Raw genomic sequence first — 16,374 nt, forward strand, 5'->3', positions numbered from 1 at the left:
AAAAGTGAGACTCTGTCTCTACAAAAAAAAAAAAAAAAAAGAAAGTTGGCACAAGAAGCGAAAAGCGAGCACAGGGTCGTGATGACCTCTTTTATAGAAGTGAACCTTGCAATTTGGCGGATTAGCAAATATGTAACATAAAGGTCACATAAAGCAGATCTGGCAATTAGCATATAAGTAAAACAATTTGTCACAGCACTTAGCTTGTTAACCCTCATCCTGACAGTACTTGGCTCATTAGTTCTTATCTTGTTCTGTTCTGGCCCTATCCGGACCGATCTAAGAGTGATGGTACTTGGCATCATTTCATTTACCCCTCTTTCCCCTTCCTCCTACCTGGGGGGTGGTGTGAGGCCATGGTGAGGCCACCGGCATCCATCTTATGGGGGAGATGAGGCAGCTGGCACCCATCTCAACTTCAAAATTCATGTTTTGAATCACTGTTATATTATTTTTCATATTTTCCAGTACTCGGTATAATTTTCCTGTCATTTTAGAGCCTGACTAGACAGGAATTCTGGCAATTGCTCCAGCAGAACTATGGCACTGAGCTAGGCTTAAATGCTGAAGAGATGGAAAACTTGTCACTGTCGATGGAGGATAATGTGCAGCCAAGGTACAACAAAATGTTTTTAAATGTAAACATTCATTAATAATCAAAACAATTATTTTAGACCCATTAATTCTGAATTTTTATTAATTCTGGGTGTAGTTTTCCTCTTTGTTCTCTGTGGTGGAATGGGGTAAAAGGTGGACAGAGAAAGTTTGCTAAATAGGAAAGCAAACACTGGACGTACAAGCAGATGTTAACTGTGTAACGATGGTTCCTAAGGTTTGCTTAAAGCCTAGTAAGCCTTTTTATTAAGGATCTAGAGAAGTATCTAGTGAAACCTCTGCATTTATAGGTAATAATAAAGTAAATTAGATGGTAGGTGTTTTGAAGGATATAGTGACAACTTTTCCTCAAGGTTCATTTACTGTAGTGCTTGGCATGTATTTTGGTACTCAAGTAAATGTTAAATACATTAATGAAAGGAGTGGAAATACACGTAGTTATTATACAAGGTAGAAAATGGTAAGAGGCATAAAAGAGTAATAGATAATGTGATAAAGTAAAAATAGAGAGAGATTATTTTTGACTGATGAGGATTCATTTAGGAGAGTGGACATTTTTATTAACCTATACAAGTTAAAGTGCATTTAAGCTATAGGATTAAAAGCAATTAAAGATGATAGATTAAAATTCTATAGCAAAATTATGTTAAGTGAAAGAAGTCAGTTAGAAAGACCCACGTATTATGTGATTTCCATGTGCATGAAATGGAGTCTAGAATTAGTAAATTCATAAAAAATATATTAGTAGTTGCCTGCAGCTGAGAGGAAAAGGGAACAGGGAGTGACTGCTAATGGGTATAGAGTTCCTTTTTTGGGTGAAGAAAATGTTCTAAATTTGGATAGTGGTGATAGTTGTGCAACTCTGTAAACCACTCAATTGTACACTTTAAATGAAGTGAATTTTATATGTCAGTTATATCTTAATAAAGCTGTTACTAAAAAATTCTATAATAAGTCTTAAAATGGAAATATATTTAAAGTCTCAAAATATGAAATTTTACTCATCTGGTTATGCCAAGCCTATTTATATTATTTCAGTTTAGCATCAATATTTTATAGCCATTTTAAATGTGGTTGCACATGTATATTTTATTAGTTTTTTTGAAAGTTAACAATTTCTATTATATCATTTCCCTTGTATAATTTACTAGACTCTCTCAGGTACTGTCATTGAATAGAAAAGTGATTACTCTAATGCAGAGGGCCTTGGATTGTGGTAAACAAGATCTAGATTTTAGTCTGGGCCACCAAGGAGCCAAGTAACCTCAGTCACATCTTTTAACTTTCCTGGTCCTTTGTTTACTCATCTGAAATGAAAACAGTTGGATTCAGTGGTTCTGAACCTTCCTAACGCCCCAATGTATTTTCATTGTTAAAAAGGGGTTGCAACCCACAGGTTGAGAACCACCCCTAGGTTGAGTCCCTGCCAATTTGAGAAGTTTCTAGTTGTCAAAGAAGGATAGAAATATTTTTGACTAGTTGCCTTACACTTAGGACTAGTTTTTTGAGATCAACAACCAAGATGCTACTGTTTTTCTTCTGGTGATTGAGAGCTTGCTTTTTTTTTTTTTTTTTTTTGAGACAGAGTCTCACTTTGTCACCCTTGGTAGAATGCCATGGCATCACAGCTCACAGCTCACAGCAACCTCAAACTAGCGATTCTCTTGCCTCAGCCTCTCTAGTAGCTGGGACTATGGGCGCCTGCCACAGTGCCCAGCTATTTTTTTTTTTGTTTAGCAGACCCGGGCTGGGTTCAAACTCACCAGGCCCCAAGCATGTGGCTGGCACCCTAACCACTGAGCTACAGACACCCCCCAAGATTGAGAGCTTTCTAAGAAAGAATGTGTGTCCTCATTCACTCTTCTACTTCTTTTCTCATGTCTCCAATCTCTGAAAGACACATTATTGGTTTCAAACCTTTATTTCCTCAGCTTTTCCATCTTCTTTCTCTTCATTCTTAATCCCTCTTTCCTTCTTCCTACTCTTTCCTCTCCATTTCTCCACACCTCACTTCTATCCTTAAATCCTAAAGTATAGACACTCAAGTAGTAAACTAATTCCAAGGAGTCATTTTTCTTATTTGGTTTCCTCAGAGCCCTGTCATTGTGCCTGGCCAGCAGTAACTTGGTAGCAAACCTTCCTATTATTTGGGCAGAGTTAAATAGAGTTGAAATACTCTTAGCTTTTTTTTATTCCTTCCTCAATATAATATAGTTTCAAATGTTAAGTTTCTACTTTATTTTAGGAGAAGGGTTTTAAGTCAATGCATAGCAAAAAAAAAAAAAAGTCTATACACATCAATGACTACATAGGAATAATAATGGCTCTATAATGTTGAGCGCTGGAAATCAGATCACTTATGCTCCTTTTGTATTTTATAAGCTTTTCTTTCTTTTTACCCCTGGAGAAAGGGAAAGCAGATCCCAGGACATTTATTGTAGTCTTGGCCCCTATCATCATGTGAGCTATTCCTTAAACCTGTTCTTAGGGCTGCGTAGAACAAGGAGGTAGGACTGGTTGATGGGCGCTGTGCACAGATGGTCTGGAGCTTCCACTTGGGATAGGAGTTTGGAAGACTGGGTCCCAAGGAAGATCTAAAAGTGCTTTGGTGTAGACTAGTGTCCAGCTCACACATTTATCCTTTTTCTTTAGAATCTCTGTGGTTGTCCATCACTGAAATTTTAACAAGCAGTATTCATTTGATTAGTTACTGTTGTGGCCAATGTACTTTGCTGATTTTTTTAAGTTTCTGAAATTTATAGTGTCATATGAGCTTACCTTTTTTTCTTGAGACAGAGTCTCACTTTGTCACCCTGCACAGAGTACCATGGCATTATCATAGCTCACAATTTATAAGGATATAAACTCTTGGGCTCAAGCCATCTTCTTGTCTCAGCTTCCTAAGTAGCTAGGACTACAGGCACCCGCCACAACACTCGGCTTTTTGTTTTGTTTTTAGTAGAGATGGGGTTTCTCTCTTGCTCAGGCTAATCTTGAAGTCCTGAGTTCAAGCAACACCCAGCTCAGCCTCCTAGAGTACTAGGGTTATAGGCATAAGCCACCACAGTGCCTGGCTTGCTTATCTTAATTATTTTCAAATGAAGTCAATTTACATGAGATTTAAGAAGATAGGTTCATTATAAGTAAAAGCTTGTTACGTTGCAATAATCTATTTGTTGTCAAAATGCTTTATAATAGAAAAGGACCTCAATGAGGAAACCAAATCACTTATTTGTGTGGAAGTGACCTTACTTTTCTATAATGTGTTTCTTACAGAAGTCCAGGACAAAGCAGCTTGGATAACTCTGGGGAGAGAGATGAAAAATTATCCAAGTCCATCAGTTTTACTCGTGAATCACTCAATCGGGTTTCAGAAACAGAGTCACTTGATGGGAATTCAGCAAAAGGAGTTAGTATATAATCTCTTTAAAAATATATCTTATACTGCCATGTACTCATTATAATATGTGATCAAATGAAAATACAATATATAAAATGTTTAAAAACCCAAGATGTCAGGCTGCTACTTTAGGAGAAGTGTTTTAAGTTTATCAGTACCAGAGATAAAAGTTAGAAAAATGTGTGATTTTGTTCAGAACTGGATAAAGTGTAGCAAAGCTACCAGGCAGTTCCCGGAGCAGCAGTCTATAGGGGGAGTAAATACAATTAAAAAAATAACAAGATGGGGAAATTTGTAGTTAGTAGAATTTTTCCCATGGCAAGCAGGGTGGTGGAAAGAGTCTATTTTGTTTTTTGTTTTTTTTTTTTTGAGACAGTGCCTCAAGCTGTCCCCCTGGGCAGAGTGCCGTGGCATTACAGCTCACAGCAACCTCCAACTTCTGGGCTCAAGCGAGTCTCCTGCCTCTCCCCCCCAAGTACCTGGGACCACAGGCGCCCGCCATAACGCCTGGCTGTTTTTTGGTTGCAGCCATCATTGTTGTTTGGCGGGTCCGGGCTGGGGATTCGAACCCGCCACCTTAGGTGTACGTGGCTGGCGCCTTAGCCGGTTGAGCTATAGGCGCCGAGCCGAAAGAGTCTATTTTGAAGAGAGAGATGAGCCCCTGAGCTTGAATAACAATAAAGGCTGCTTAAGCTGCCTCCTATAGTGGGTACTTCAGTTAAACACTGAGCTTTAGAGTCAGTTGGTTTCTTCTTTTATTTTTTCAAGTACTCGTAATGGAGCTGAGAAGTTCCTATTGCCTACTGACATCATAGCTGTTGTAATGTGGCAGCATGATGTATTACTCAAATGTTTGAGGTGATACTGGTGTAAACAAACCTACTGCACTGCCATTCTTATAAAAGTAGATATAGCACATACAATTAGGTATAGTACATAATACATAATGATGAAAATAAATGACTGTTACTAGCTTGTGTATTTACTGTAATATAATTTTTATTGTTATTTGAGAGTATACTCCTACTTATATTAAAAAAAAATGAAACCTAACTTAACTGTAAAAGAGCCTAAGACAGGTCCTTCAAGAGGTATTTCAGAAGTGCTCCTAATATAAGAGATGACAATTCTATGCATGTTATTGCCCCTAAAGACCTTCTTGTAGAACAAAATGTGGAGGTGACAGACAGTGAAATTAATGGTCTTGACGCTCTATAGGCCTAGACTAATGTGTGTGTTTGTTTCTTAGTTTTTAATAAAAACACTTAAAAGTAAAAAAATAAAATAAATATTTTAAAATAGAAAAGAGCTTTTAGAATAAGGATATAAAGAAAGAAAATACTTTTGTATAGTTGTACAATGTATTTATGTTTTACGTGAAGTGTTATAATGAAAAAGTCAAAATTTTAAAAAAATTTAAAAGTTCATCAATTTAAAAAGTTAGAGTAAGCTAAGTTTAGTTTATTATTGATGAAAGAATTTTTTTAATACATTAAGTACAGTGTTTATAAAGTCTTGTAGTAGTGTACAGTAATGTCCTAAGCCTTCACATTCATTCACTGACTCATCCAGAACAACTTCCATTCTTGCAGACACCATTCATGGTGAGTGCCCTATACTGGTGTACCAGTTTTTTTTTTGTAGAGACAGAATCTCACTTTATTGCCCTCAGTAGAGTGCTGTGGCATCACATAGCTCACAGCAACTTCTAGCTCCTGGGCTTAGGTGATTCTCTTGCTTCAGCCTCCCCAGTAGCTGGGACTACAGGCGCCTGCCTGGCTATTTTTTTGTTGCAGTTTGAACCTGCCACCTTTGGTTTAGGGGGCTGGTGCCCTATCCACTGAGCCACAGGCGTTGCCCTAGTTTTTATCTTTTATACCATATTTTTACTATGCCTTTTCAATGTTTCATTATGTTTCAGTATACAAATACTTAGCATTGTGCTACAATTGCCTACAGTATTCACTATAGTAACATGCTGTCCAGGTTTGTTGCCTAGGGGCAATAGGCTATATTATACATGTAGCCTAGGTTTGTAGTAAGCTATGCCCTCTAGGTTTATTTAAGCACACTCTATGATGTTGGCACAATGACAAAATTGCTTCATAATACATTTCTTAGAATATATCCCTATTTTTTTTTTTTTTTTTGAGACAGAGCCTCAAGCTTTCCCCCTGGGTAGAGTGCTCTGGCATCACAGCTCATTGTAACCTCCAACACCTGGGCTCAAGCGAGTCTCTTGCCTCAGCCTCCCAAGTAGCTAAGACCACAGGAGCCCGCCACAATGCCCGGCTATTTTTTGGTTGCAGCCATCATTGTTTGGCAGTCCTGAGGCTGGATTTGAACCCGCCACCTTAGGTATATGTGGCTGGCGCCTTAGCCACTTGAGCCACAGGCGCCAAGCCAATATATCCCTATTGTTAAACCTTGTGTGACTCTACTTACAACATTCTCTAACACACATTAAGTATCTAATAACTATAAACTGTTGTAATTGAAGGTGAGTCTGCATGTGGCCAGCAATGGTCCATTTCCACCCTACCCCAGGGAACTCCCAACTGGCTCTTCTGAGTAAATTTTAGGAAAACATCAAAAGAGAATGTATTTATGTGAAAGGCTTCCAAGTTACCAGCTTTTTTCAGAAAACAGTAATGCATCTACATTCTTTGCATTCTTGCAAAATGTATTCATCTAGAGACCTTTAGTGACTTTCTACTTGTGCAATGGAGGTGAGTAACTTAAAGTTTTAAGATAGATCATATATTCATTAATGTCTAAGATTGGTGTTACAAATGTTTTCAGGTTATGGAATACAAATAATGCACATGTTTTAGTCTTTTTTTCCCTTTTGCATTCAAGAGCAATGTGGTGAGATTCTTAGATGTTGACAAATACAAGTGTCACTTTGCATTGATTTTACTTCCAGCAAAATTGGAAATAACAAAAAGTCAGAAATAATTTTTTTCCAAAATGAAAATGTTTGTTATAAAATTAATATTATTTGTAAGATTTCAAATAGAAATAATAGAACCAACAAAATAAAAATCATCACTGAAATGTGACTGCTATTTTTCTTGTAAGTATCTATGTGTTTTATAATAGAAAATATAACTTAGTTTTCAATAAGAAGAGAAACAATTATGGAGCTGCAGGGAAACTTTACTTAGTATTTGTTAAAGGGGCCCCAGGTTAGCTAAATAAGCATGTTGCTTTATAGTCAGAGCTCCCAAATAAATTGTCTTGATTTTAGCAGTCATCTCTACTTGAAGAATCAATCTTCTGACTAGGTTAACATAATCCTCTAATAAACTGTATCATGGATCTCAGTTGTTATTTTGCTTTTGGAGAGGCCAGTGGGAACCTGTATCCTCCCTGGAGTTGCTTTTGCTGTTTGATGTAGCTCAAGGATCTCATGGGACAGGAAGTATAAGGATTTTCTATTTGCTTTTAGCTCTCTCTCATCTGTATACACATAGACAATGCAAGAAAATATTTTGCTGTATAGTTTAATATAGATTTTTATACTGTTCTACTAAGCCTGATTATAACACCATACTATTTTACTTAACTGATAACATAATGATAGCATTCACACTTAATGCCTACCATTAAATTTATTGTAGAAATGACATGTATTTATCAAACCATCCCAGAAAATACAAATAGCATCTTATGTTGAATATATTTTAATGCCTAAACTCTTAGACCCTTTCCAGCAAAACCAATTGTATTTTTATGAGTTTGCTATCAGATTAATTTCCCTTTGAATCTTCTCTCCCACACTGTACTCTTATATGACTTTTTATCTCTCCATTTTCTTTCCCTTTCCCCTTCAGGTCTTGAGATATGGGTGAGTTCTCTCTTTTGAGGTGATGGGGCAGACAATGGCGTGGGAAACTAACTGGGTTTGGCTCCTCTCTCTTGCCCACCCCAGAAAACTGATAGTTCCGTTACTTTTGGCCTCTGTTTCTTTTCTTTTCTGTAAGTGATTCACATGATGTTAACTATCTGTGAGTTCTTTGTATATGCTGTTTTTCATAAATTTGTTGTTCATTACTGTGTAAGAAAGTGACTTCAGAATGTTATGTATTATTTAGTAATATTTTATGAGCTAACATTTAGCAGCATTGAAAATGTGATATAAACATAACAAACAAAATGCTATGAATATTTTTCAAAGAGCTATATTTAAACCATCTTGAATGTTAAAGTTCTCACTGTAAAATCTAAGCCTAAAGATTCTGTTTTTTTTTTTTTTTTTTTAACTGGATTGTTTGCCTTCTAGGGCTTAGGGAAAGAGGAGCCCCAAAGAGAGAAACAGATCAAAAAGAGCCCTTTACCAACTTCACCAAAGAGGTTAAGTAGAGTACCATCAAAATCACTGGACTTGAATAAAAATGAGTATCTTTCTTTAGACAAAAGCAGCACTTCAGATTCTTTTGATGAAGGTAAAGAATTTCTAATAAATTTTAATAAAATTTCAGCTGTAGTTTTAAATGTTTATCTTTGCATCAAGTATGTTCAGACTGAGAATTTAGTTGCATTAGATTCAGTCTCACCCTATAAAGCTACGGTCCTCAACTCTCAGGCTGTGGGCCAGTATAGCCCATGGCCTGTTGTGGGGGGGCTGCACAGCAGGAGGTGAGCAGTGCTCCAGTGAGTGAAGCTTCATCACTCACATCACTGCCTGAGCTCTACCTCCTGTTAGATTCCCCCATCGCTCCCCAGACACCCTTACCTTTTCCTGGTCTGTGGAAAAATTGTCTTCCATGTCACTGCCTGAGCTCTGCCTCCTGTCAGACCCTGCCCCCCAACCATCTGTGGAAAAATTGTCTTCCATGAACAGTCCCCGGTGCTGAAAAGATTGGGGAACCACCTTTTGGAAGTTGGAGAAAGAGGAGAAAGTGGCTACTAAGTCTAACTTAACTCCACTTCCTTCTGAAACTTGGAATTTAAAAATCTTCATCACCTTTAGCTTTTAAAATTCCAAGCATTAAGGCAATGGAGATGGAACAGTGCCAATGGAAAAACAAATCTGTTAATAAAAGTCTGTCTGGCTATTCCTGTATAATATGCTCACATTTTATAGGTAGAGTTACCTGTTATACATTTAGGCCACTCCTCATTTAAGCCTGTTTTGTGCATAATTACGAAAGCAAGTAGTCATGGCAGGGGTGCATTTTGAGATAAGCATTAATTTAAATTATTGTATAGCTTCCAGAAAGGATTAAAGAAGATTATGGAAGTTTTAGAAAAGAAATCATTCTATCAGTTAATGATTTTTAAAAAAAATTTTACTCACTGACATTATTCAGAAGAATATTCAACTTCCTGTGTGTGAAGATACAAGCTTTTGACTGTGGTTATATTTTAGAAAAATGAGATGAGTTTTTGAAAGCAGAAGCATGGACATTTCATTATAATTACCCTTGAATTTGATTTATTTTTACTATTGTCCTTCCATTTAATTTTTAAAAATTTCCATTTAATTTAAATTCTTTTTTTTTTGAGATAGAGTCTTACTGTCACCCTGGGTAGAGTGCTGTGGCCTCTGTGAGTGAAGGGGTAGCTCACAGCAACTTCAAACTCCTGGGCTCAAGTGATCCTCTTGCCTCAGCCTCCCAAGTAGCTGGGACTACAGGTGCCTGCCAAAACACCCAGCTATTTTTAGAGATGAGGTCTCACTCTAGTTGAGGCTGGTCTTGAACCTGTAAACTCAGGAAATCCACCTGCCTCAGCCTCCCAAAGTGCTAGGATTATAGGCGTGAGCCACCACACCCAGCCCTTCAATTCATTTTTGAAGGAGGAACCTATAGTTGAAATTTATTACAAAGAGAAATGATAATATTCCATATGGCATTAAAAGGACTTATTTGGTTTTAGAGGGCTAAGAAAGATTTGCCTTAGTTCTAATAAAATGATAAATAATAATCAGAAGCATAACCCAAAGGCCTTCTGAATTTCAAAAGTATTATATTCTGGATAATTTTTTTTTACTTGTTTTGTATTATAATCCATGTAAATGTGAGGTCTTAAGTGGGTTCAACACATTATCAGTTCTTCTCAACCACTCTGTTACAACCAAATTGGGAAAGAAAACAAAGACCATGTCAGACAGAAGCCAAAATACCATCTCTGATACTAACAATGATGAAGTTAGAGGATATAGCTGTGTGTGAAAGATAAGTGGATTGCTGAAGAGTTCAAGAATAAGATAGACTTTCCTATCAGTCACAAGCTGTGTTCAACCTCCTCACCAGGTAGAGGGAAGTTTGCGCCTGGAGGATACCAGCCTCTGTGGGCACCTACATTCCACAAAGAAGGTGAACAGAAGTGTGTCAGGCCTGCCCAGCGTACTCCTTCCATATTTACTAGCACTATTACTAAGCTCAGGCTGCCTTAACAAAGTACCACAGCCTGGGTGGCTTAGATAATGGAAATTTATTTTCTCATAATGCTCGGTGATAGAAGTCCCAGATCAAAGTTCAGCAGAGTCGGTTTCTGGTGAGGGTTGTCTTTCTGGCTGGCTGCCTTCTCACTGTGTCCTCATGTGGCCTGTCCTCAGAGAGAGGGGGAGGGAGAGAGCAGGAGAGCAGGTGCTCTTCTGGTGTCTCTTCTTGTAAGGATACTAATTCTACCCCATCAGTGCTCCACCCTGTGACCTCATTTAACTGAATTACTTCCTTAGAGGCCCCATCTCCAATTACAGTCACACTGAGGGTTAGCTGCCCGCTAGGTTCCAACATAAGAATTTTGGGGGGACATAAATATTCATTCCTTAACACTAGTCTACTTTCTGTGGGTGAAGTGAGTGAAGGGGTAGAGAGAGGGCAGGAATTATCCTAACCAAACACCTTTCACTCGGAAGGAATAATGAAGAGGCATCTCTACTGCATTTCTTTGTTTTTTTGTTTTTTGTTTTTTGTTTTTTTTTGAGACGGAGTCTCACTTATGTTCTCACTCACTTTAGCCCTAAGTAGAGTGCTGAGGCATCACAGCTCACAGCAACCTCAAACTCTTGGGCTGAAGTGATTCTCTTGCCTCAGCCTCCCGAGTAGCTGGGACTATAGTTGCCCACCACAATGCCTGGACATTTTTTGGTTGTAGTTATCATTGTTGTTTGGCAGGCCCAGGCTAGGTTCGAACCCTCCAGCTCCCGTGTATGTGGCTGGTGCCCTAGCCACTGAGCTACAGGCGCTGAGTCTCTATTGTATTTTAGTCAATGTGAGCCATTTCCCAACTATTTTACATAAACATAAGTTCATTGTGTATTTTTTTTCTTTTAGAGACTTACTTTGTTGCCCTTGGTAGAGTGCCATGGCATCACAGCTCACAGCAACCTCCATCTCTTGGGCTTAGGCGATTCTCTTGCCTCAGTCTCCCAAGTAGCTGGGACGGACAAGTGCCTGCCACAACACCTGGCTATCTTTTGTTATTGTTGTTGCAATTTGACCAGGTTGAGTTCTAACCTGCCACCCTTGATATATGGGGCTGGCACCCTACTCACTGAGCCACAGGCACCACCAGATCAGCTATGTTTTGGTTGCAGTTGTCATTGTTGTTTAGCTGGCCCGGGCTAGGTTTGAACCCACCAGCCTCATTGTATGTGGCTGGTGCCCTTCTCACTGAGCTATGGGTGCCACCTCATTGTATATTAATGTGAGTTTCCCCAATATAAAATTTACTTTCTCTAACATATTTTTATTTTTATTTAATTTATTATTATTATTTTTTTTGAGACAGAGTCTCACTTTGTTACCCTTGGTAGAGTGCTATGGCATCATGGCTCAAAGCAATTCTCTGGCCTCAGCCTCTTTGGTAGCTGGGACTACAGGCGCCTGCCACAGCACCTGGCTATGTTTTTAGAGATGAGGTCTTGTTCTAGCTCAGGCTGGTCTTGAACTCCTGAGCTCAGGCAATCCACCTGCCTTGGCCTCTCAGAATGCTAGGATTACAGATGTGAGCCACCTAGCCCGGCCCCTAAACACATTTTTAAAGCATTCAAAACAAATATGTTAGTTTGCATGTTATGCTGCTTTTAGGGCTCAGAAAGAGGTCAAAGATGTAGTATTTCTCATGTTTCAGGTTTAAGAGTATATGTTACAGATGGGGGACACAGAGGCAAAAGTAGAGACTATAATGAAAATAAAATGTAGATCTTTAAAGGAAGCTTGATAGCAAATCATGTGCTCTCCACTTTCTTTAATTAGAGCCAATAACTTGGAATTTGTGATATTTACTTAGAAAGCATTTTAAGAACTTTTTTTTTTAAAGTAAGATCATTGACATGGAAATCAGCACAGTAGGAGACATTTGAAGAGGCTGAGGGTGTTGACTGTTAGTGTCCTTACCATGCTTGTTTCAGTATGCAGCAGGACATGAGTTAGACATACCCTGTCTGTCTGAATTTAGGACTTTAGGAAGATCTACTCTGGCCCCCAGTGGCCAAACAGGTAACTAACACCAAAACAAGAATTTTTTTTTTCCTTCTTTCTCACCTGCTGTTTTTTAAGAATGATCCTTAAAAAGTAGTTTCATTATTGAGTTAATATGAAAATATTATTAATGATAAGTTATATAAATGATACTATTAAAATTCATAAAATCCATGTATGCATCTAGAAATAAAGGAAGAATAATAGTGGCATAGTTTCTATATTGCATCTGAGCTTGGATCACATTTTGCTCCTTTAAAGACCATTTGGCTTTGTAGAATTATGTGAGGAAGAATTTTCATGTAATATTCAGTCCTCTGTGGAAGTTTTATTTAAAGTGAATGGGGTGATGACTTTTTTCTTACTAGGTTATCATTAGATAGCAAATAAGTTCTCTTGCTGCTTTCTCAGGCTTGCCATATACATACATTCAATGGGCATGATAATGAACCTATTTTTTATGTTTTTAGAGAGGTGATGTTACAAAGATTCTTAAAGTCAATGAACTGGATAGACAATGGTAAAGGTCAAAAGAACTAAACCATCCCAGAAGATTTGGAAATATGCGTGTGGGTTTAGAGGGAGCTAGGTGGATGGCAGATCACTTTAAACACCATGTTGATTAAAATGACAGTATTCTAATCTTTTGTAGAGAGCAGGCTGAGTAAGAAAATGAAAAGATTTATTTTTTTCTCTTTTCTACTGCTTGTAGTTGTTTTGAGGGGAGACACTCGGCTGTTTGGACGTAGAGACTTCCCTCTAGACCCATGTATCCCCTCCCAAAACCCACAAAGCGGCACATCATGAGGTATCTTAAGGAGGGACCTGGAAGAACTTCTAGTCCAGTCCTAGAAGGTCAAAGATAGAATCTACTTTAACTGGCTTCTTTTCTTTTTAAAAATCTCTCACTATTGAGGCTTAGTGCAGTGGCTCACACCTGTATTCCTACCACTCTGGGAGGCTGAGGTGGGTGATCCCTTGAGCTCAGGACTTTAACACCAGCCTGACCAAGAGCGAGACCCTATCTCTAAAAATAGCTGGGTGTTGTGACAGTCCCGCCTACTCGGGAGGATGAGACAGGAAAATCACTTGAGTTTGAGGTTGCTACAAGCTATGGGGCCATGGCACTCTACCCAGGGTGATAAAGTGAAACTCTGTCTGGAAAATAAAATAAAATAGAATCTCTCACTCTGTACTAGGCAGTTTAGAACTCACCAACATTAAAGGGTGCCTTTTTAAAGAATATTTTTGTAGGGTGGTGCCTGTGGCTCAGTGAGTAGGGCGCCAGCCCCATATACCGAGAGCGCAGGTTTGAGCCCAGCCCCAGCCAAACTGCAACAAAAAAAATAGCCGGGTGTTATGGCAGGCACCTGTAGTCCCAGCTACTTGGAAGGCTGTGGCAAGAGAATCACCTAAGCCCAAGAGCTGGAGATTGCTGTGAGCTGTGATGCCATGGTGCTCTACCGATGGTAACAAAGTGAGACTCTGTCTCAAAAAAAAAAAAAAAAAAAGAATATTTTTATATTTCCAGAAATGGCCTCTGGGCACCCAGCTGCTGAACAAAATGCTAAACATTTTGTCTTAATATGTTAAACCGTATTAATTTAAAACTCTAATATATAACAATTTGCAGAATAAGCCACAGAATGTCTTCATTTATCCAAGGGGTCATTGCTGATAGATTTTCCCCAGGCCAGGGAAAGCTAGCAAATTGCCAGTCTGGGGGAGGAGTTTAGAACATCTGAGCCCTAGCAATGAAGACAGGTTAACATAATGTATCTATATCCACAAGTACAAAGAAATTATAGCTACGCGCTTTCTGGACATATTTCTGTTGCTGTCAGGATCTACTTCCACCTTCCTCTTCTGTTTTGTTATGGGAAATCTCTGCCCAGGAGGTAGAACCGTGAGTGAAAGCTGAAAATTGGCTTAGGGTATGAGATACCTGGCTATATCATGGTGACAAACTCTGGTGTGACAGGATTTCCTAACCAAAGTCACTGGTGCTGAGAGTGGAAGCTAAGTCTGAAGCAAAGATTAGGCAGTGGGAGGGGCACATAGGCATAGCAAACTTGGAATCCATGATCTATGGCTGACAGAACAAGATGAATTAGAGGCCAAGCCGAGCAAACAGTAACAAGAATCAGACTATCAGATGATACTTACTGATTAATAATGGTGGGGAAAAGCTGGGGAAAAAGCCATGCATTGGGCAAGCATGTCAGGGAAGCAGCAGGAGGCTGGGCCGGGTAACCTTGGCTTGGCTTGGCACAGTTAACTTAGTCACATTTTTGAATAGAACTGGCCAATTGAACTTGTTTTTCCAGGCATAAAGAATGATAGCAGACACTGGATTTTAGGAAATGGAAAAAACAAATTGTGTATCCTTAATTGCTAATCTAAACTCTAAATCAATTGCTTTTCTTGTATAACTACATAGTACATTTTTCATGGACTCTCCAAAGACTGTCAGCATGTTTTCAGTTTTTTTCATGTCCATGTGCTTCTCCTATATTTATTTATTTGATTTTATGCCATTTCTATGGTCCACCTTTAAGATGATTGAAATAATATTCAAATGTTTTTGAAATAATATTTCCTCTTTATAAGAAATCTCTGGGAACCTGCTACTGGGTTGAGCAGTGTTCCTTTCCCCACTTATAAAATACCACCTGCTGTCTTAACATGTTCCAGCAATACCATTGTTGATGTTATTTGGATAGGAAGCTTTAAAGTATGATGAATTTCACAAGTGAATTATCTTAGGAAGAAGTAGTTTATTTCATGTATTTACTTCCTTGAACAAATTTACATGCAAAGATATTGTTAATTTCTGGTAGTGATACTACAAATTCCATTTTTATCAGTCATCATTCAGAGTATTTTATCTAATAATATGATTTAAAAATAGGAAAATATTATACTGAGATACATACATATAAGTGTAATTTGTTTCCTTGTAAGTAGAAACAAGAAGCTTAATTTTGAAAAATTATAGTTTTAGAGCTTCATTGAGAAAGGGCTGATTCTAACACAGTGTAGGGAAGATAAACCTAGAGTGTGATATAGTGCGAGAAAGTAAGAAAGTACTTAAGAAACAAAAAAAAAAGAAGAAGAAGAAGAAGAAGAAGAAATGTAGAAGAATTTAGAATATAAGACTCAACCTGAAAGAGCTCCTAATGGCCAAATCAAATAATTTGAGCAACAAAATTGTGATAGAATTGGATTATAACCTGATGAATAAAATAACTTCATGAGCCCATACTGATAAAAACCAATGATTGAATAAATGCATAAATGGGCAAGGAAGCACAAATCTTCCTTACAGAGTTCTAGATGATGTTTGTAGACACTCCTCCTTACAGGACACAGAGCTTTAGTTTTCCTCCCTTTGCGTATGGACTGAACTTGGTAACTCATTCCCAAGGAATACCGTATGGGAAGGGAAAAATACTAGCTTTATAGTGGAGAAATCCTCCAGATGTTACCTTAGCCAACTGATCAAGGTTAATATTATAAATCATGTTGACATCCTATATTCCCTGAGCTTGGTTTTATGGTATTTTTTTTACAAATCTACAATCCCACTCTAATCATGGAAAATGTGAGATGAACCTAAATTGAGGGTCTTTCTATAAGATACCTGATTAGGAACCTAATGTCAAGGTTTTTAGGAACCTTGCTTTATGCTACATTAGGAACCTAATGTCAAGGTGTCAAGATTATAAAAAATAAAGAAAGAATGAGAAGCTGTCACAGATCAGAGGACACCAAGCAGACATACAACTAAATGCAGCACGGTATGTGGGATTGGATCCTTGTACAGGCAAGGATGTTGCTGAACTAAAAGATAAAGCCTAGTTTAGTTTATTGAACATCTCACATTATTCCAAAATAAAAGTTTTTTTTTTTTTTTTTTTTTTT

The 16,374-nt window shown here is 38.1% G+C and overlaps 1 protein-coding gene across 1 annotated transcript in view; it reads left to right on the forward strand.

Annotated features, from left to right (window-relative positions):
* The window catches only part of GRAMD1C (GRAM domain containing 1C), a 41,288-nt gene that overhangs the window by 3,209 nt on the left and 21,705 nt on the right, over positions 1-16,374 (forward strand). Inside the window, exons 2-4 of the mRNA XM_023517861.1 lie at positions 498-616; positions 3,892-4,024; positions 8,301-8,463. Coding sequence (XP_023373629.1) covers positions 573-616; positions 3,892-4,024; positions 8,301-8,463 — 340 coding nt within the window. The 5' untranslated portion in view covers positions 498-572. The remainder of the gene's footprint in view (positions 1-497; positions 617-3,891; positions 4,025-8,300; positions 8,464-16,374) is intronic.

Source organism: Otolemur garnettii, unplaced genomic scaffold (assembly GCF_000181295.1).
Source record: "Otolemur garnettii isolate 467f Iridium unplaced genomic scaffold, OtoGar3 scaffold00122, whole genome shotgun sequence".
In the NCBI taxonomy this organism is placed as follows: domain Eukaryota; kingdom Metazoa; phylum Chordata; class Mammalia; order Primates; family Galagidae; genus Otolemur; species Otolemur garnettii.